Below are 21,361 nucleotides of genomic sequence, written 5' to 3'. Positions count from 1 at the left end.
GCCCACTCAATGTTACCAGTGGGCACTCAATAAATATTAGTTGATGATGACGACAACAGTTTGCATTCCTTTCCCACCTGCCACTACTTGCTGTCTCATCCAATTCACCCTCTTTTGTATGTTTTGAGCAAAAATTTTTCCCAACTTGCTCATCCTGAATGAGGAATTGAAGGAGGGCTCTGATTCCTTGCGATGACTACCAGCTTCGGTATGGCTCCTTTTTTTCAATTGTTGTAATCCCTCATTCATATGTTTGTCCATGGGAACCCTGTCAATAGTCTTGCTGGACTGGGGGCCACCAAGGCCCTCTTCTCCCCTACCCCCTCCAAGCAACTTCATCCAAAGGGCACAGCTGAGAGGAGGGCAGGGTGAGCAGCTGAGCCTCAGTTCACTGGCTCACTCTAGGAAGGCAAGTCTGGAGTCAAGACTTATTGTCACCTTCCATGTGCTAAATGACTGAAGGTGGAGGATAACTTGTTTCTGCCTTAATCCCTTCCTTTCACCATGGTCTTTCTGGTCAGGTGAAATCATCACGACTATTCCCTGGAAGTCTCCAGGTTTAAAAAGTGGCTGGCATAAAGGATTCCAGTCTCCATGTTGTTTCTGCAGAAGATTTGTAGGTGATGGCCCACATGATGGAACAGAGATTTTCCTTCCAGGACATAAGGACAAAAGTGACCGTCTCAGACACTTCAATGAAAGCACAGCACTGAGTGTCCCTGGGGAGCGCTTTGCCTCCATGCTCTGCCTTCCACAGTTCGGCTTGTCTTTTAAATCTTACTCCTCCGAGGGGCCCTCCTTCAATTCCTCATTCAGGATAAGTGGTTTTTTTCTCTCCTTTCCTCCTGCATCATGGTGCTTATGTGTTGCCAGTGTTTGTACTTCAGTTTCCATTTTTGTTGTTTATAGAATCTATGGCCTAAGTAGTCGTTTACATTGTGGTCTCTCTTAGCTACACTGCTTTGCCTTCACTACCTAGTAAGTGCTTATAATAACCATTTGCTGAAGTGAGGCTTTTTAGCACTGGAACAAGGCTTTCTATACCTTTAACGCCTCTGCCTTCCTCATTCTGGAACATTCCCTTCGGTGAGTGCCTCTCCTCTCAGTCTGAACCTTTGCTTGATCACTTTCTGTATTCTGATCATGATTCCTACTCTCTTCATCCCTGGCTTAAAGAAAAGAAAAAAAGGAATGGGTAACTACAGGTGTTAATTTAAGATTCAGAAGTCACCAGCAAGTAGCAGGAGAATTTTGTCTCTTTAAAAACATGGCATTGTTTGCAAGTGCTTTTATTCTCATCTCCTCCTTGAGTGGGCTCTTAAGTAGTTCAGTAATTTAACAAGTGTGTAAAGCAATTGGCAGAGAGGCTTTTGAAATTCGAGTGATTCTTGATGCTGCATTAAAACAATTACAAAAGACAGGCTGAAGGAGTGGGAAGAGCAAGGTCAGAATCCAAAAGTTTGGTCCTAAAAGGGACCATTTATGTCCCATATATATTTTTATATATATATGTGTGTGTGTGTGTGCGTATATATATTTATATATTTATATATATATATTTTAATGTAATTTTATTAATATTATTTTTTACATTCTAGGATGTTGTTGTGGAGCAGTTGTGGGGGGAGAGGGGAGGGGGATGGAAATGGGATGAAAGAAGGAGGAAGGAGGACGGGCGGGATTGAGGCCAGTGGCACCCCCCTCATTCCCACAGGGGAGACCAGGAGGCTTCCAGTGGTGGCTTGGTCATTGCTGGGCTGGGTGCAGATGTCAGGGAGGTGTAGCAAAAGCCCTTGTCCCCTGCCATCCCAGCTTGGGAACCTGGGGCCCTTCTTGCTGTGGCTTGGTGGTCATTGCTGGGCTGGCTGTGTGTGTTGCAGGGACATGGCCGAGTCCCTCAGCCCCCCACTGCCACAGGTCAGGAGAGCCCAGGTTGCTTCCTGCGGCAGCTTGGTGGTCACCGCTGGGCTGGCTGCATGTGTTGGGGGCCCATGGCTGAGGCTCAAGGCCCCCCATTGCCCCACCTGGGGGAGCCTAGGATGTTTTCTGTGGCAGCTTGGTGTTTGCCGCTGGGCTGGCTGCGTGTGTTGGGGGGCGAGGCCGAGGCCCTCATCCCCCACCTTTGGGATTGGTTGGGGTTGTCAGAGGGGGGGGCATTGCTGAGGCCCCTGGCCCTTCCCCCTTTCTGGCTTGGTAGCCCAGGGGACTTCCGGTCCTTCTAGATGTTATAGGTGTTCTTTGGTGAAATGAGACCATTACTAGTTAATATGAAACTTTGTCTCTGGTTGAGAGTACTTTGTTTTTTTCTTTCAGTTCTGTGTTGGATTATTTGATGTTCCCACCACTTAAACTCTGTGCTGGAACTAATTTGTTGTCCATTGCTTACTTCTAAAATAGGGACACTTCCTGTGGGGAACAGTACTTGAGCTCTGTGGTTGAGCTAAATTGCTGCTTTGCTGCTGATTCCCTGGGGAAGGCTTTTCGTGCAGCTCAGGTTTTAATGGTTGACTTTATAGGTACTTCCGGCTCTCGAGAGATCCAGTGCACCTGGGTTGTATAGAAACTCTAGTCTGGGCCTGAGTCTTTTCATCAAACTGCACCTCATGTAGTTCTATATTCCTGACCAGTCTCCTCTGAGTGGTCCTGCACTGATTGGGGGACAGATCTGCTGTCCTTGCTGTGCCCCAGTGTTCTCCCAGTGGGCCTGTTTCCCCCACCGCCCATGCTGCAAACACTTCCCATGGGATGGGCTATGCTCTGATTCCTTGCGATGACTCACCAGCTTGAGTGGCTCCTTTTTCTTTCCAGTTGTTATGGCTCCTTGCTCCTATGTGGGTCCATGGGAACCCTATTAGTGGTCTTGCTGGCCTGGGGGCCACCAAGGCTCTCTTCTCCCCTGCCACCTCCAAGCACCTTTATCTGAAGGGCACAGTTGCAGCTTTTGCTGGCTTCTGCTCCACGTGCTCAGCAGCTCCAGCCTAGAAGTGGCCAGGACTCAAAATGGTCTGAGAGGTTTTTTTCTTTCTCTCATTGTGGCTTCTCTGGGCTTTATGCACTCCATAGGTCTCTCCTCCTCTTCCCCTGAGCTCTAGCACCCCCAGCTTGTCTGTCGTTGCTTTTTTATAGTTGATATATTGGTTGATTTGTGGGAGAGAGTGATGCTTGGGACCGTCTCTTCTGCCATCTTGACCAGTTGTCCATTTCCCAGATTTAGAAATTGTCCATTGAGACACCAGGAAGGCCAGAGACAGGTGGATGGAGCTCGTGAGGCTGAAGGGAGAGGTAGCCTATGGAGGGCAGGCAGACTATGGCGGGAACTAGAGGGGGGGATTCTGGAGGTGGGAGGATGCAAAGAGGTTGCCTCCATCCCAGGAAGATGCCAAAGCCAACCCTCCAAGACTCATGACCCTGGCCATAGTACTTAGGGGAACCTCCTGGGTGTTCTCCCACGTGGTGATTGCTAGGCCAGAGGGAGCAGAGACACTGGATCTTGATGCCAGTGTGGTCTGCTCAGACTTGAGCACTGTGAGCAGTAGTTAGCTGCAGGGCTGGTGTGCACAGGACACTGAGGGAGGGTTGGGGGTGAGGCCTGGGACCCAGGGTCTTCAAAAAACAAGCATTTGCCTCTTGTGCCCTTCAAACCTTCAGCCTTTGGATCTCAGCTTAAATGTTCAACAAAATCACCTGGGGTGTTTCTGAATAATGCAGATTCCTGGCCCAGAGAGTCTATCTTAGTGTCTTCGGAGTCTGGGGTGCAACTCAGAAATCTATGTTTTTAACAAATGCCCCAGGTGGTTCTGATGCTAGTGGCTGGTGGACTCTATTTTGGGAATCAGTGTTGAGCAGACACTTCTCAAACTTTAATATGCATATAAATCACCCGGGGATCTTGTTAAAATGCAGATTCTGATTCAGTAGTCTGGGGTAGAGCCAAAATTCTGCACACACTGAGGTGATGTTGGTCCCAGGACCACACTTTGAGGAGCAGCATTCTCAGTGGCTACCCTGGGAACTTGTTAGGAAGGCAGGCTCTCAGGCCCCACCTAGACCTCCTGAATCTGAAACTCTAGGGGTGGGGCCCAGCAACCTGTGTTTTAGCAAAACCTCCAGGTGACTGGAGTACTGTAAGGTCTGATACCACTGCTAGGTGTGGTGAACTTAAAGAAACAGGCTGGAGGCAGAGGAGTGGGGCAGAGCCAGGCTGCCCAGCAGGGAGCTAAGCCCATCCTGTTGCTTCTTTCCCTGGTTTTCTTCTTCAGCAGCAAACCTGGAGCCCCTGTGAGCTCAGATGGAAAGAACCTTCTTCCTCATGGTGTGTGCATGCACGCTTTTCCTCTTGGATAAAGTGGGACAATTTCCCCTGTGGATAGCCTGGGAAATTTATGCAGGATGGTTGGTGGGTGTCTCTGAAGCATAGCACAGCTTGCAGTGAGGGGCCCGAGGGAGATGGCAGTGGGACTAGAGGTGCCTGAGCCAGTCAATGTCAGTCAGGCTGGAAGCTGGTCCCCGAGGAGCAGTGAGTTCAGGAAGGGTCAGGCAGCTCCTAGGGCTGTGAGTAGGGCAGGAGTGGAGCCCAGAGCAGTCCAAGAGGGCAGGGGGAGGAGGCTGTGACTGGGTAGGGAATATGAGTCAGTGCATGGCCAGGTCCCTCTGGGCTGAGCTTGAATTGAGCCACCACACACTAGGTAGCCAGGAGTGGTGGGCAGCGGGGGTGTGGGTTTTGCCCCCCACCTTCTCTCCCTGGGCCTTTTCCTCCTGTGCAGAGGTGGAAATGAGTCCAAGTGGATACCAAGAAATAGCAGAAACTTGTACAGTGTGGATTTAAATGTGCTCAGGGAGGGTAGGCGAGGGAAAGAGTGGGGAGACACTGGAGGCCACATGGGTTGGAGGACTGGAGAGGATGCCCTCTGGGGCTGGAAACAGCACCCTGTGACTCCCCTGCCCCACCTCTGGGCCCTCGCTAATCACTGGGCATCCCTGGGCCAGGAGGAAAGTTCTTCCATCTTCAGGTCCTGGGTCACTCAGGAAGGCAACCCCTTCTTTTGTCTTCTACACCTTATTTTCTTTTGTGTGCCTGGTGCACAGGAACAGGCCCATGGGGAAAATGATTGGCGACTGGTTTCCCTTGAAGACTGGCCTAATCACCTCTGGGGTCAGCTGTGAGAGTCTGACTCTGGCCATGGACAGCAAAGGTCAAAACAGTACTTGGCTCAGGTATTTAGGAGAGCTGCTGGCAGTGAAAGGCTCTGAGCCACACCACAGTCAATGGTGACTTTTAAAATTACTAATGTAGCCTGGGTCATTCTATGCTAAGTTGCTTATGTACCAGAGACATCAGCTCACCACTTAACAATATTAGATAAATATTGGTGCAAATTCTAGGGAGTCAAAAATTTTAACATGCCAGCGTCATCAAATAGGCAGCACTCAAGTGGAGCCATCCCCAGGTCCTAGATGTGAGGGTGTTCATGGCAGGGCCAAAGTGGGTGGTGCCCAGGCTGGTGCAGGCTCTGTCAGAGCGATCTTCACCCTGACTAATTAAAGAGAAGTGGTCTCCTTAGAGCAGAGGGGCTCAGAAGGAGGTTTCCTGACTGTGCTTGGGGGTGTTTTTCTCGTAGTCTTGTGGTTTAGCAAAATCCTGGTTTCCCAAGCATTGCCATGCTTCCCTCCTTCTTGCCATCCCCTAACTCAGGAGCTGATTATTCATTCGGGAACAAATGGAGAACAGATCTCCAGGCTGCATACTTATGAGAAAGTTGCCTTCATCATGTTCATCCCAGAAGGGATCATCTGTTTTAGGGCCAGGTTAGAATGTGCTGGGAAATCAAATAAAACAGACATTATCCTTTTCTTTTTCTTTATACTCTTTGGCTCACGGGGCAGATGAGTCTTAGGGCAGACACCCAGGGAACTGGTTGATTGCTGTTGAAAATAGGCAAGGACTGGGGTTTTTATGCTTTGAGAAGCAGGCTGTTAAAACAGCCCTTAGCTTCTCTTCCTACTTGGGGAAGCTGGCAGCTTCATTTAATCATGGGGGTCAGAGAAGACTGGACTGAAAATCAAGAAACCAAATTTGGTTCTGGGCCATTTCACTGACTTTTAGGGTAAGGTTATCTACCCGAGAATGGTAATTAGCTGGTATATGATTATTAATAATAATAATGATCACATTCATCACAATAGTGGTATCTTCCTTTGTTCAGTGCTGCTTAACTTTTGAGAGCACCGTCATTCATAACGCATCCTGTGTCCCTTGCTAGTAAGTTTGGCATTTCACAGATAAGGAAAATAAGGTCCAGTATGGTTGGCTGTTTTTCTCATTAACACACAGTTGATCATTATGTAACTGGTAGGAGTTTATATAATACTTTTGAGAGATTGAACTAATATTTTTAGCTCAACATGATTATAGCTGAAAAGCTTGTTGTCTGAGTGTACAGGATCCATTCAGAGATGGGGGAGATTCTGAGTCTCATAGCTTCCACTCTCTTCACATTAAACTCAGGCCCAGTATCTTCCTTGTGGCTTCTGTGGCTGTGACTCTTAGTGTGTTTGGTCCCAGGCATTCTTATATCAACCCCTCAGAAATCCTGTCCGCCTAGGATGCATGGTGGGGGCCGGGGGCAGACAGATCTTCAACACTAGGGCTGTTGGCTGCCCCTCCTCTACTCTTAGGGAATCCCCTTCTCCCCCAGAGAACATCATTCCTTCCTTCAACTCCAATCATCCCCTCTCCAGTTCTTCTCCCTCTGGGGGTACCAAGAGTCTCTCCTTCTGCCCCTGATGCCCTTCTCCACCACAGCCTTGAACATAAGACAGAAGTTGGAACATCATTACACTATTCTCCCACAATATGTAAAGGTTACCAGTCTGCTGCAATCATTTGTGGGACAAAGCAGCAAATGAATGGGAAACATGAATGAATGAGAGGATACATGAATAGAAATGAAATATTTTGAACACAAAAAATAAAATACATTAAAATTCCTGGAAAAACAAGGTTGTGGATAAAGCTGAGCTGAGCATGGCAGATACAAGGGAGAAGAGGCGGCTGCTCTGTTATAGGGAGCATGGGTACAGGAACAGAACCTGCTAGAAGTTTCTTATACTAGACTTGGGAGGAGGCACAAGGGCCCAGATCAGGAGGGGCAGTAGAAATAAAAAGAGAGAAGCAAAGACAAGCAGCTGGATATGAAAACAGACTCGTGGAGACCGACGAGAAAGAGGAACCAGAGATGACTGTTAGAAGAAACTGGACATTTAGGAGATAAGGATTGCACATACTGGAAGGAGTGTGAGTTTTCAGCACAAAGTGGTTGTGGAATAGCCACAGGGAAATGCTTGCCAGGAAGTCAACTACTAGAATCTGGGCAGGAAGTCAGGACAGGTGGGATGTAACGAACATTTACCCAGGCCCTACCTGGTATCAGGCCTGGCCTTAATGCCATTAAATAAGTGGCCCTTTTAGGTGGACTTGTGAAGAAGCCACCCTGGGCCAGTGACTTCTGTCTCTCTGTTTTTGCTCTCATTGTTCCACTTCTGGAATGCTGAACTTTGGTTTTCACACATTGTTAGGTTTTACTCATCTTTTCCAACTTCCCTTGATTCTGCCTTGATCACAAAGCTTTCCATGATCCCCCCCGGCTGGGATGAATTGCAATCTTTTCAGCAATCCCACAGTACCTATATATATATTGAGACCACTTATTTAGTGTTTATAACTGTAGAAAGCAGAGCATAATAAGATGTGGGAATTCAGTAGACTATGGCCTGTACAAAACAGTTTCTCCACTTGCTGAATGAAAAAGTGAGATTGGCACCATCTAACAGCTTGTCTTATGAAAAAAAAATGTTTTCCCATGTCAGGGGATGACTCAGGCTCATGGGGCTGTGTTTAGTGCTTCAATCAGTGTTTCCGTATTTTGTCTGGTAGATTCAGGGATGATCTCTATAGAGCAATTGGATACTCTCCGAGTTGGGAGGGAACATGGAGTCCCACTGCCCACACAATGAAGAAGCACTACACCTGCCTGGCGGCATGTCCAGTGACAGGGAACCAGGTCATGTCAGTCTCAATGGACTGTTAAAGAAAGCGCTGGATGGATGGATAAGGAGGGAAAAACATGGCTTTGCTTTTCCTGTCAATTACTCATTTAGGGTCCTGCTGACTGTATAAGACAAGATAGGGTAAATTATGCTATGGCAAGAAGTGATTCTCACCTCTCAGTAGCTTAAAACAACAAGTAGCTTGCTTGTGCTCGAACTCCATCACGGATTGCCTAGGGGGCCTCTCTCCTTACTTGTGGTTTCAGGATGATGGAGTGCCTACCACCCTAAGTGCCTTTGCTGTGTCAGATGGAAAAGAAATAGACTCTGGAGGACTTTGTACTGGCCAGTAAATGCTACAGCCTTCTCTTGACACCTGTTCTGCTCATAGCCCATTGGCCCCACCCAGCAACTGAGATCTGGGAAATGTGACCTTATGGCATTCCAAAAGGCTGAGTCCTGGGAGCGAGTGGAGGGCAGCAGTAATGGCCACAGTGCAGCCTCGTGCAGCTGGAGCAGCTGGCGCAGCTGGTTTCTATTCAGTCTAGAAGGAATAGGTTTCCTACATCGTTCATGTCCTCATGGCAAGGAATACCTTGGGGAAGTAGGTGAGGACCCGAGTGTGTATGAAAAGGGCACCGTTGCTCCTAAAGGTCTCCCTGGATTAATTAGAGGTGTCTCTCCCACTTGTAAGGATCCCATTCAGTGCCCCAGAGAGTAAAGGCAATTGGGAGAAGTACCCCAGACAGCAGGATGAATTCTTTAGCTTTTTTTCCACCCTCAAAAGGTTGGAGACCTTTGGGACCAGCTGGCCTCCATTAAGCAGTTTTCTTCAGCATGGGGACAGTAATGAATCCTCCCTGCTCGGATGGTTGCAACTTCTATTATAAATCAAGCCCTGAAGAGAGAAGAAGCAGTGGCGATTAATAGTAGGACCTGAAATCCAAACTGTAATCAGTGAGAGATCTGCCACTGGAATTGGAGATGGAACTATAATGGATGATTCAGGCTCAGGGTGGCTGTCTTTAGATATGCTAATTACCTTGGCATAAGTGGCTCAAACTGATGATTAAAAACTGTAGAGATGTGCATAGCAGAGCTCATGGCTGCTGCCTCCCAGGGCTGGCACTCCCAGCTCTGAGAATGTGGGCTTGCTCTTTGGATGGGATGAAGAAGGGCATGCCTTGGCTGGGTGCAGATGGGGGTGGTAAGCACAGCTCCGTGATCCTGCAGGAGAAATGATAGGGACAGCCCGCTCCCAACAGGTGGTTGAGATTCACAGGGGCTGGCTGTGCCTGCTCACCCACTGAGGGTCACTTCCTCTGGATTACTGTTCTTTCTCTGTGGTTCCAGGGTTACTGTCTGAGAAGTCACTCCACACCAGACTTCAAGAATGAAAATGCCCCTTAATCACAAAATGCATTTCTTACACATGTTCCCATGCATGTATTAATTTTTAATGTGTGCATATCTGTTTCTCCCTCTGCATCTGCTTATCTGACTAAAGCGAGAGATCAAAGTCATGTTCCATACCCACATGGAACAGTTTGAGGCAGTATGCTCTTCACCCAGAGAAATCTTGATTTGTGACCTCAGGCTGCATCCCTAATGCCAGCCAGCCATGCTGCAAGTATACACATTTGGTCAGTTCAATTCATTTTATCAAATATTTGTTAAGTCTATCCTAAGTGCTAGGCACCATGCAAAGCACTTTGCAAATGGAGATGAGAAAAGAATCAACCTTGGCCAAGATGGATTACAGAATAGTGAAGTACATCTGTGTGTGTTGGGAGGTGGGAGGAGGATAATGGCTCCATAATGGGTAGATTATGGAAAGTCCCCCTAGGAGAGGGTCAGACAGCATGCTGTGGGGCTCAGAGGCACAGAGGAGAGTGGGCAGAGCTTCTCTTTGAAGATTTGGCATTGGAAATGGGCCTTGAAGGTTGGTTAGAAAGGTTTTGATGGGAAGACAAAAGTATTCATAATGTTCTGAACAATACACAGAGTATGTATGTATACACGCACACATACACTCATGTTTCTGTATATATACATATAAATAAGCATATTTGTAAATATGTATATATCTCCCTAGATAGATATGCAAATGCACCATCTTACCCAGCTATCTGTAGCTTTCCTTATACTGGCCTAGGGACCAAATTTTTCCCTTACAATCACCCTTTAGCTTACACCTTTGATTTCTGTTAAAATGTAAACATCCTTGGGAGGAGGTTCTTAATGATTTTAAGCCCTTTTTACCCATCTACACCTGTGTGGCTGGGTTGGCGGTGGGAAGCTTAGTCTTCCTACTGGTCATCTCCCACCACCTGGCCCTTCCTGGTCCAAGCTGGCTTCCTCCTCCTCCCCTCAGAGGCTACACTGTCCCTCTTTACCATCACTGCTTGTGCTTTCTCCTGGGTTCCTCTTGATCCACCCATCATCAAGCAAAATACTGTTCCTTAATTTTTTCCTTACCCTCCTATATTTGAAATAAAAATATCTATGTTAGGTTTGTGAATTACTACAGGAGGATACACAGAAGCTAGAAAAACAAGAGTAGGGCACTTATAGAATCACTAGAAGCCCTATTTCTCCTAGTGGTCCTGCTGTGGGTCAGATTCCATGTGGGCTGGACCAGCTTCATCCATGGGATGACCCCCAGGAGGAAGTACAGTATGCTAGTAAGTAGGATGCTGAGGGTCTGTGTGCATTTGGTATCAGGTATAAAACATGGCTCTAGTACCATGAAGAGGAGAACTTGCCAGAAATGGATCTCAGTCCTGGGTGAGTGACTCTGCTGTGCAGGGAGGGCCTTTGCATCACCAGCAAGTGAGAGGTACATCCAGGCAGAAATCCCATAGAAGTGGGAGTGTCTTTTCTTCCTTCTAACCCAAGCCTGTGTCTCTGCTCCCTCTTCAGCTGGTGCTGCCAGAATACTCCATTCACAGCCTCTTCTGCGTCATGTTCCTGTGTGCTCAAGAGTGGCTCACCCTGGGGCTAAATGTCCCTCTACTTTTCTATCACTTCTGGCGGTAAGTCTGCCTGGGACTGTTCTATCCTCCCTCTTTTTGGCCTGAGCAGCCTGATGTTCAGTGACACTGTCCCCCAGATAGATCAGCCACCTAGTGCCTTCCTTTCGGAGGCCTTCTCTCCAAAGCCCCTTCCCAAGCTGCTCTTAGGAAGCAAGTCCAGTAAGGGAAGGCCCGTCTCGTTGGCTCCATTAACCACAACCCCAACCCTGTAGGTCAGTATTAAGAGCAGCTACAGCATTATTCACAATAGTCCCAAGGTGGAAACAACCCAAATGCCTATCAACTGATGAACAGATAAAGTAAATGTGGTATATCCATGCAACAGAGTATTATTTGGCAATAAAAATAAATGAGGTACTGATACATGCGACAGCATGGATAAACCTTGAAGAAAATATAAGTGAAAGAAGCCAGACACAAAACATCACATAGTATGATTCCATTTATGTGAATGTCCAGATTAGGCAAATCTTCAGAAACAGAAAGTAAATGAATGGTTGCCAGGGGCTGGGAGGGAGCGGGAATGGGCAGTGACTGCTAATATAATGGGTGCAGGGATTTCTTTTTGGGGTGATGAAAACGTTCTGAAATTAGGTAGTGGTGATGATTACACAGCTATATGAATATACTGAAAACCTCTGAATTGTATACCTTAGAAGGAATTTTATTTTTTTAAATTTATTTTTGTGGTTAAATATATCTAAGATTTGCCATTTTAACCATTTTTAAGCATACAATTTCATGCATTTACTTACATCACCTCTATCTATCCCCAAAACCTTTTCATCATCTTAAACATAAATTCTGTACCCATTAAGTAATAACTTCCCTTTAGTTCTTCTTCTCAGTTTCTGGTAACTTCTAATATACTTCTGTCTCTGACTTCTTCTTTTTTTTTTTTAAATTTATTTTTTCTTAATTGACCCATGATAATTGTATGTATTTATGGGGTACAAAGTGATATTTGGGTACATTTACACAGTGTGCAAAGATCATATCAAGGTAATTAACATATCCATCAGCTCAAACATTTGTCACTCCTCAGTGTTGGGAGCATTCAAAATCCTCTCTACTAGCTATTTGAAATTATACAATAAGCTGTTGTTAAGTATAGTCTTCTGATAGCACGATAGAACAGTAGATCTTATTCTTCCCATCTAGCTGCTATTTTGCATCCATTGGCCACTTTCTCCCTGTGCTCCCCTCCCACTCCCTTTACCAATCTCTAGTAATCACTATTCTACTCTCTACTTCTATAAGAAAGACCTACTTTTTAAGCTCCCCCTTATTAGTAAGACCATACAGTATTTTTCTTCCTGTGCCTGGCTTATTTCACTTAGCATAATGTCCTCCAAGTTTGTCTATGTTGGCGCAAATGGCAGAATTTCATTCTTCTTTATGGTTCAGTAGTATTCCATTGTACATATATACCACATTTTCTTTATTCAGTCATCCACTGATGGACACTGTAGGTTGGTTCCATACGTTGGCTATTGTGAATAGAGCTGTGATAAACATGGGAGTGCAGGTGTCCCTTCAGCTAACAAGTTGAAGATTTCTATTCCTCTGAATATATACCCAGTAGTGGGATTACTAGGTCATATGGTAATTCTGTCTATAGTTGTCTGAGGAACTTCCATACTGTTTTCCACAATGGCCGCACTAATTTACAGTCCCACCAACAGTGTATAAGAGTTCCCCTTTCTCTTCATACTCCCCAGAATTTGTTGTTTTTTGTCTTTTTGATAATATCCATTCTAACCAGGGTGAGATGATATCTCATTGTGGTTTTGATTTGAGTTTCTAAAAGGGCAAATTTTATGGTATGTAAATTATATCTTAATTTTAAAAAAAGCACCTACCAGATGGGCTTGATTTTCTGGGTCATTTCTGATTTCAAGGATTCTATTCTCTGCTGTTACCATGTGTTGGATCATGTGATTTGGGCTTTTTGTAAAATATAGCCAACATATGGATATAGGAGGCAGGAGTGAGGGAATACCAAAGTTGTGGAGAATATAATTGTGCAGATAAATTGCCCACCCTTGCTCCCAGAACTTTAGTTCCTCCAAACATCTCATCATTGTCATTTTACCATAGAATATAGCCTATATTTATTCAGGTCTGGAGCATTTACTGCTTCGTTTAGGAAACATGCAGAATATTCTATATGCCAGGCATTGTGGGGGATTCCAAGATGAATGTAAAATATAATCCTTACTCTCAAGGAATGTATATCCTAATGGCAGAGGGAGATATACTCCTAACAGACATACAAGTATAGAGAAAGAAGCACTTAAATTAGACACTGGAAAATCTGGAAAAGCACATTGCAGGTTGAGGGACTAGCATATGCAAAGGCCCAGAGGAAGAGAGCACTTGGTGTGTTTGGGGAACAGTAACTGTTCAGTGTGTTTGGATGTAAGTGGAGGGAAATAAGAAGAGATGGGGTTGACAAACCACTGTGAATCTGAGATGAAGGGCCTGAAACAATTTGATGAGGAAGTTGGAATTAATTTTTTCTGTAGGGAATGGGAAACTATCAGTAGCTTTGGAGGAGGAAAATGGCATTTCCTGATCTGATTTTTAGGATGGTGACACTGGCAGCATTGTGAAGAATGGTTTGGAGGGTGGAGTACTGAGGATGAAATCCATTTAGGGTTTAGGTGGAGTTCCAGGTGAAGATGTGAGGGGGCTTGAACAGGTAGTGGAAGTTGGAAAGGTGGGAGAACAAGAGAGCCTGTGGAGGTAAGTGGCGGGCTGTGGAGGTGGGAGGGAGGGAGCCTCGAAGGGGAGGGGCTGGGAGGCTGACGGTGCCATTGACCAAGAACAGAAGGATAGACGAAACTGCAGGTGTAGGGAGGAAGGAAAATAACTTGGTTACATAGTGAAGTCCCACTTTAAGCAAAGGTAATCTGCTGAAATCTGAATTTATAAATCAAGTAGAAGAATTACGGGCCAGCCCGTGGCTCACTCGGGAGAGTGCGGCACTGAGAGCGCAGCGGTGCTGGTAGCGCCGAGGCCGCGGGTTCGGATCCTATATAGGGATGGTCAGTGTGCTCACTGGCTGAGCGCGGTGCGGGCGACACCAGGCGAAGAGTTACAATCCCCTTACAGGTCACACACACACACACCAAAAAAAAAAAAAAAGAATTACGGCATTGAAATGTATTGAGTCTCCACTCAGGGACTTTCCCTGCTTTATGTTGTCTGGATACACGACAACCGGTCGAGGTGGTTTCAGTTTCTCTGGTTTACACAGGGGGACACAGACTCACACAGGTTAAGTCAGCTGTCCAGAATCTCTCAGCTTGTTCGTGGTCCCGCCCCACCTCTGCATGAATCACAGTCCACCCTTGCCACCTCACATACTGCCCCAGGGGGCTGGTTCCTCCCCTCATACAAGGAGTTTATCCCAAGGTCTTTAGGTAGTGCGCTGCCAGTCCAGGGTATCAAGAATGTGGCTAGTTTACAAAACTTTGATTGGTACACTGCTTCTTAGGGCTGGCACTTGTCTAAAAGGGAGGAAAGGGAAAGCCAGCCAGTGTCTTTACACTTGGAATGTTTATAGAGGAAGGGAGCAGCTGTAATCTCCTTGCTGGCAGGGACCTTGTCTTCCTTTTTTCAATCCCCGACAGGACCTAGCTTAGTTCCTGGCGATTAGTAAGTACACAGAACATGGAAGTGAAAAAGAATGAGGAGGGGAGGAGTCCTTTAAAATCAGTAGCCTTGAACACTGTTTTTTTTTTTTACCTTTTCTCTTCCCCTCTTTTCCAACAGTGGCATTACTCCTGCAGATGGTCTCCTTCTGCTCTAGCTCTCAGGTTGCTTAAAAGAAAATAGCTCTGCCTACCATTTATTCAGTGACTGTTCTTTGCATCATCATCTCACATAGTCGTCACAATAGCCCTTTGAGGTAGGCAATTTCATCCCCATTTTACAGGTGAAAAAGTTGAGGCTCAGACAGGTTACAGACTGGCATAAGGAAGGCAGAGCCCTGGCTCCTGCCACTGAGCCACTTGGCCACCCTGCTCTTCTGCTTCCACTTAATGAGGTCGCCTGAGAACAAAGTGAAAACAAAGACGTTTTGAAATCTCCTGGGGAGAGGAGAAGTGAGAGGGCTGAGGGCTATGAGCTGGCAGACATCATTGAATCAGACTTGTGGCTTCCTCTCAGCACAGTGATGGTGACAGATGATGTCAACACAGTTCTGTGAAGGGGACAAAGAGGGACCTGAGACGCCAGCTCCATGAGTTGCTACATTGCAGGGATATTTTTCAAAAGAGGTGTGATTAATCTGGTCATTAGCCCACTCTCCTGATCCTTGCTCATGATTGAGAACCACTGCTTGTCCCAGACCCATGCATTTACACTCCTGGCCTCCCAGTTCTTTTGCCACAGTGACTAAAAAGCAGCCTGCAGAGCGATTTCAGCTGCACTTTGTTCCTGGGCTCTGTAGGAGCCTGTGGCTGCGGCCCTGGGGGCAGTGACTACTTACCAAAAGGCTCCTGCTCGAGGTCTCAGCAAACCCAAGTGCTCCTCTCATCAGTGGCCGTGGCCAGCTCTCAAGGAGCCCATGTGGATGTGGTATTTTGAAGCAGACAAGGTTTACTTTAGCTTTTCCTCCCTCCTCTCTCCCACCTACTATTCTTTTGTTTTTCCAGCTTCCCTCTGGGCCTTCTCTCTCAGCACAGATGGTCAATGTTCTTTTTGCTGTTGTAGGTCCCTCTATTAAGAAAAATACCTGTAAACTGCTCCACACTCAAGTGGGAATATGATGTCCCTCCCAGAATATTTAGGATTTTAGGTGAGGGTAGAGACTAATACTTAATCCACAGTAATTAATTTTTAAGTGGGATGTAGGTATAGTGGCATCTGGGCAGTGGTAATGTAGCTGTATACCACTGCCACGCCTATACCTATACTGAAAGGAGGTCTTCCTGGTACTTCCAGGTAATGCCAGGTGACACACTTTTCCTTCTGTTGGAGCAGCTTTGTATGTGGGCGAAATCACCATGATGCCAGTGGACCTGAGTATTTGGGGACCTCCTGCCTGCTAGAAGGTAGTGGCTGAGCCAGTCTTTAGCAGTGTCTGCACTGTGCTTTGGGCAGAAGGCAGACGACTACTTGGCAGGGATTGCCAGAGGGAAGTCCTGCATCAGGAGGGCTTGGCCTGGATGACTTCACAAGTGCCGTCCACGCCTCAGAGCCAATGATGCCATGTCCTCTTTCTCTGCAGGTATTTCCACTGTCCAGCAGATAGTTCCGAACTAGCCTACGACCCCTCAGTGGTCATGAACGCAGACACCTTGAGTTACTGTCAGAAGGAGGCCTGGTGTAAGCTGGCCTTCTATCTCCTCTCCTCTTTCTACTACCTTTACTGGTGAGTTTCTGCACCTCCTGGTGGGTTTGACTTGCAGCAAATGGAAGGTGAAGGTGGGCATCATGGCCAGTTGGGTATGATCCCACCTGGGTGACTGGTTTAGGAGCAAGGGCTTCTGTATAAAGGAGGAAGGGAGCAGAAGGTCCCACAGGAGGCCTTGCCTACTGATAGGCACATCCTTAGGGCCACACAGTGCAAACACATTCCACCTGCATCCCATAGGACGTAACTGGTGAAGAACAGTTGGCTACTTCTTTCCGGTAGGGCTTCCTGCCTCTTGCAGCTCTGCAGCTCAGCCCGTTGGGTTACCTGTGGCCCCAGATACACAGCCTCATTGTCCCTTGCCCCCTAGCCTGTCTATAAGGATTCTTAGGGAGTATAACAGAGACTCTTTCCCCCACCCCAGGCCCACAGTGGCAATTCTGCTTCACAAAGTGGCATGTTGGGTCATTAAATGCTTACTTACACTTATAATTCTCCCAATATTACATAATACCATTCTAATTAAGTAAAACCTGCTGACTTTGTAATCCCATTTCAAGAATCTCACCTCTTTTTACCTCTTTACTTAGAACATCCTAGCTAAGCAGATAGATATAAACAGACTGTCTTGTGGTTTGAAACCCCCAGAGAATGCTTCTTCTGAAAACATCTCCTTTCTGGTCCTCTTTGGGCTCATCTTCGAGGACTCTCACTCACCTTGCTGTCCCATCACTATCTGTGGCAGAACCATGGATATCTCCAAACATCCCAGTGCTGTCTCCAAAGGGGGCATGGGTGACAGTAGCCAGATGAGGAAGAGGAGGCATTAGACTCCACAGCCACCTCTAGGTTTGGCTTGGGCTGCGGCAGGCTCGGAAATGGCTGCATGTATTTGGCATTTAAAAATAAGCCAGGCTTTGAGCTAAGAGCTTTATGCGTATTGTTCTATTTATGAGACAAATACCATCTTACCCCTGTATTTACAACTGAGGAGACCAAATCTGAGAAGTTAGATGATTTTCCCAAGGTCACAGCTAATAGTGTCACAGCTGTGCATTATCCTCCAGTTTGATCCAAAAACTGAACTCTTAACTGCTGGGTGTCTTAGGAAACCGCTAGAAAAGACGTTATCAAAGTGAGGGTCAGGGAGTGAGGAGGTGTGCATCTTAAAAATGCAGATTCCTGGGCTTAAGCCTGCTGATTCAGACTTTCTGGGGCTAGATTTCTGCAGTTTAACTGAGCTCTTCAGACAATTCTGATGCACGCTTGAGGGTCACACCTGCTGCCTGGAAGAGTCTGCTTAGCTCTGCCTCCCTTCCCTCTACGTTTCCAGTGTTTGCAGACTCACTCAGGCCCGGGAGGTATAGCTTCCCCTGGAATCACTCAGCCGAGGAGGGGATTCAGGGTTACTGTGCCACGTTCTTCTTGGAGACAAGGGTTGGTCCAGGCTCAGGGTAAGATCCTCAGTGGAGTGCCCCAGCACATTTCCTGCTCCAACTTGCAGGAAGCCTGAGGGTGCCCCAGCGGGTTCACCCAAGCCTTCCTGATGCCTAGTCTGAACTCTTTAAACTCAAGTGTGGCTCAGGCTGGTTCCTGTCTTGGGAAACCTGTAGAGGGTGGACAAAGCCCTCGTGGCTTAGGGACTTGACACATGGGAGGTGAGGCTTCTTCCCTAGAGTGAGCTGACCTTCACTTTTTTTAGGGGGGATGCAGACCACTGCTTCTGCAGACTCACAGGTGGAGTGGCCTGTCCCTGGAGACAGCATTGTTTCTCCTCAAAGCCAGCATGACAAGGCCAGCAACTTTCCCTGGTTCCTGCCCCATTAGCCTGGCATCCACCTTAGTCCAGATGGGGACTGAGGCAGGCCAAGCTCCCTCATTTCAGTTTTGTTGCTGCCAGAGCCCAGGGCATCATGGGGAAGAAGGATATGCAAGTTCACAGACAGAGAGCAAGCGTCTCTGTCTGCTCTGTTGTGGGGTGGGAGGGGCTGTGTGGGGTGGTTTTGGTGGCTCCCTGCCCATTAGAAGGGTGTGATCATTCTGTAACCGAGTATATTCCAGAAACCGTGCTTGACTGTCTGTTCTCTAGCCCATTACTCTAGTTTGGCACTGCCTTCATTAACTACTTTGTTTCCAAAACAAAACTCGAAATAACTGCTCCTCCTGCCTCACTGAGACCCCAGCTGGTGACCAGAGGGTACCCATATTCTCTGTGGGACCTGATCTCTTGGTGCTCTCTGGGGCTCTTTGAAGACGCTATTTTTCCTCCCTCAGGAGCTCCCAGCTCCTCAGATCCAGAGCTGGTGGAGAGCACAGGACCGTCAGCCCCAGCCACTGTTGGGGAGTGGTTAGGGGGACCGTGGATATCCAGAGCTGCATCTGAGCTGAGCACAGGATAGAGACTCACAAAGGTGGCAGCTGAGAAGGGGGGGTTGACAGGGGTTCCTGAGAAATGTATTCAGGGTCCTAGCTATTAATTAGCAATTTATCTCCCTCTGGAACCTGGGCTCCTTCCATAATGCTGTGCTGACCATATGGCATGTACCACCACCCCCTTCTCAGTTTGCCTGTGGACCAGGTGATGTTTATGGGTTACACAGGATGGGGACTAGCTAATACTAATACTAATAATACGAGCTAGTGAGTTCAGTATGGACACTATCTGCTGCTCAATAGAAAGATCTTTTCAAACCAAAAGTGTAAATAAAACAAGATGATATTATTATCTATCGTAAAGTAGCACCACCCTCCTGGGGTATATTTATCTCAATCTGTAATTATGTTTTTATGGTTAACTTGTCTCTTGATGGCAGAGACCTTGTCTGTTTCATTCATCTCTGTATCTGCAGTGCCCTGGCCAGTGCCTGGCACTAAACCCTCTTCGTTTGCTGTTACAGCTTGGTTGTACATTTCTTTAAGGCAGGGTTTGGGGCTGCATGCTTACCATTGTTTATAAGCATTGAGAATGTTGCCTGGTATGCAGTAGGTGCTCAATAAGAATAGAATGAAAGAATGAAAGTGAGTAAACAAAGACATCACAGTGAGGCTCAGCACTCATGTGACAGTGGAAAAAGCACTGGCTTTGGAGTTAGGAGTGACTAGCTGTGCGACCCTCGACTTCTCTGCATAGAATAAGTCCCTCCAGCTGCAGGCCAGACTACTGGTGCTCTGTGAACATGAGGTGTGTCAGGTTCCAGAAGATGGAACTTCAGCTACTCAGAGGAGCTCAATGGGCCTTCACAACGGCATGGGGTTAGAAGTAAAACACTTTAGTTTCTTTCCTTAGGTTTTGCTTCTTACAGTATCTTTTCTTCTCTCTATAATACAAAAAGGTGGTTGTTTTTCTTCTTGCCAAATAGACAAAGTGGTTTATTTTAATATGGGTTGTGCCTCAGCCTTTCAGAATTAACCTGAAGCCCTTTCTAAGAGCATAGGATGCATGCTCTCCTCACTGGTAGTGCTGGAGCATTAGGACACAGGCTCTTAGTGCATGTTTAATGCCTGGAGTCCATTAGAAACAGTAGGGCCAGTGAGTCACCCAATTGAGAATTTGTTTGATTCATGTACCTAGAGGGCTCGTGTTCACACAGTTGCCTTCACAATAGTGATGATGACCTTTTCCCCAGTACTAACGTGCAATCCGGCATCATCTGGAAGCCCCTTGACACAGCCATCAGGAAAGCACATGGTAGAGGGTGGCATAAAAGAATTGGCTGGACTCCCCTATCCCCCAGAGACCTGCCCTGCAATTTCAGGAGAAGGAATAACCACCATAACAATCATCCAGATGAGAATAATAATAGGCACTTAGAGCAATCACATTTTTTATCTAAGGCACACAATATGCTCTCCTAACGAATGTTTAATCCAGTATTGTCGGAAGTAGTAGGGGGCACACTAGGGGGGTGGACAAGATGCTCCAGCGATAAGAATGAAGGCAAAGCCATTGGGTCTGGCCTCCTTTGAGGGCCAGACTGAGTTCTTTGCAGACTCTCACTAATACCTTCTTTTCCTTCTCTTTTTGTGTTCAGCATGATCTACTCTTTAGTGAGCTCTTAACTCAGATTCCGTGCACATCATCAGAGACCGAGATGGGAGAGGCCCGAGGCTGAGCAGTCTGCTTCTACTGGTGACTGGAGGAGGGACCAGAGTGGGGATGTGTGAGAAAGAGACCAGCAGGCAGTCTGAACAGGAACTGGAATCATGCCACAGCCAGAGGCTGAGTTAACTGTGTGTCTGTTGTTGCTCTGTGTATCCCAGTCTTCGGCATTCAAGTCCTACACACAGGTGGTCAAGCTCTTCTGAGCATCAGGGATGTGGGGGAGTTAGGTGATGAAACACTAAACCTCTCCTGGGAGAGAATTGCTGCTGAATCCACCTCATCGGGCAGCGCCTTTGAAGTTCTCACTGAGTTCCTGGGCTGTGGGAATGGAGGCTGGGAAGCTGGAAGGTGCCTGCTAAGGAACGGAATGACCCAGAATCGAGGCCAAGTCTGAAGGAGTCAAGGATGTTACTGGTTGCCCTAGACTATTATTGCATTTCTTCCAGGCCTGGCCACACCCTTCACCTCAAATGGAAGGGGCCAGAAGTTGGGAGGGGTTTGCTTTCAGTTGTAACCAGCCTTGAGCTTGGTGGGATATCTATTTTTATACTCTGCTTTGTGAGGGCCCTGCATAGTGACTTCATGAGCTGGTTTGGGGGCAATGTGTTGGTAATGGGTAAGTCCAAAGTAACAGAGATGAGTTGCAGAAGGAGGAATACGAGTATAGGAAAAATGAATTTTTTTAACATTTGCAACATGTTCAAGGTGTTAGTTCTTCACCATTGCAAGTTGTATTCGTCCCTTGCTACCCCAAACCATCACAGAGTCATTTAATACAAACCAATTGGTCAACACTAATCAAAGCTACCTTTT

The 21,361-nt window shown here is 46.9% G+C and overlaps 1 protein-coding gene across 2 annotated transcripts in view; it reads left to right on the top strand.

Moving 5' to 3' along the window:
• The window catches only part of CNIH3 (cornichon family AMPA receptor auxiliary protein 3), a 128,404-nt gene extending 107,586 nt beyond the window's left edge, over positions 1–20,818 (top strand). For both annotated transcript variants that reach the window (XM_063115452.1, XM_063115451.1), the window contains 3 exons: positions 10,969–11,081; positions 16,321–16,464; positions 20,478–20,818. In XM_063115452.1, the coding sequence (XP_062971522.1) occupies positions 10,969–11,081; positions 16,321–16,464; positions 20,478–20,505 (285 nt within the window). In that variant the 3' untranslated portion in view covers positions 20,506–20,818. The remainder of the gene's footprint in view (positions 1–10,968; positions 11,082–16,320; positions 16,465–20,477) is intronic.
• Positions 20,819–21,361: the final 543 nt, after the last annotated feature.

This window comes from Cynocephalus volans, chromosome 11 (assembly GCF_027409185.1).
Source record: "Cynocephalus volans isolate mCynVol1 chromosome 11, mCynVol1.pri, whole genome shotgun sequence".
NCBI classification, from domain to species: domain Eukaryota; kingdom Metazoa; phylum Chordata; class Mammalia; order Dermoptera; family Cynocephalidae; genus Cynocephalus; species Cynocephalus volans.
Note: the sequence above shows the minus strand (reverse complement) of the source record. Positions and strands in the feature narration are given on the sequence as shown.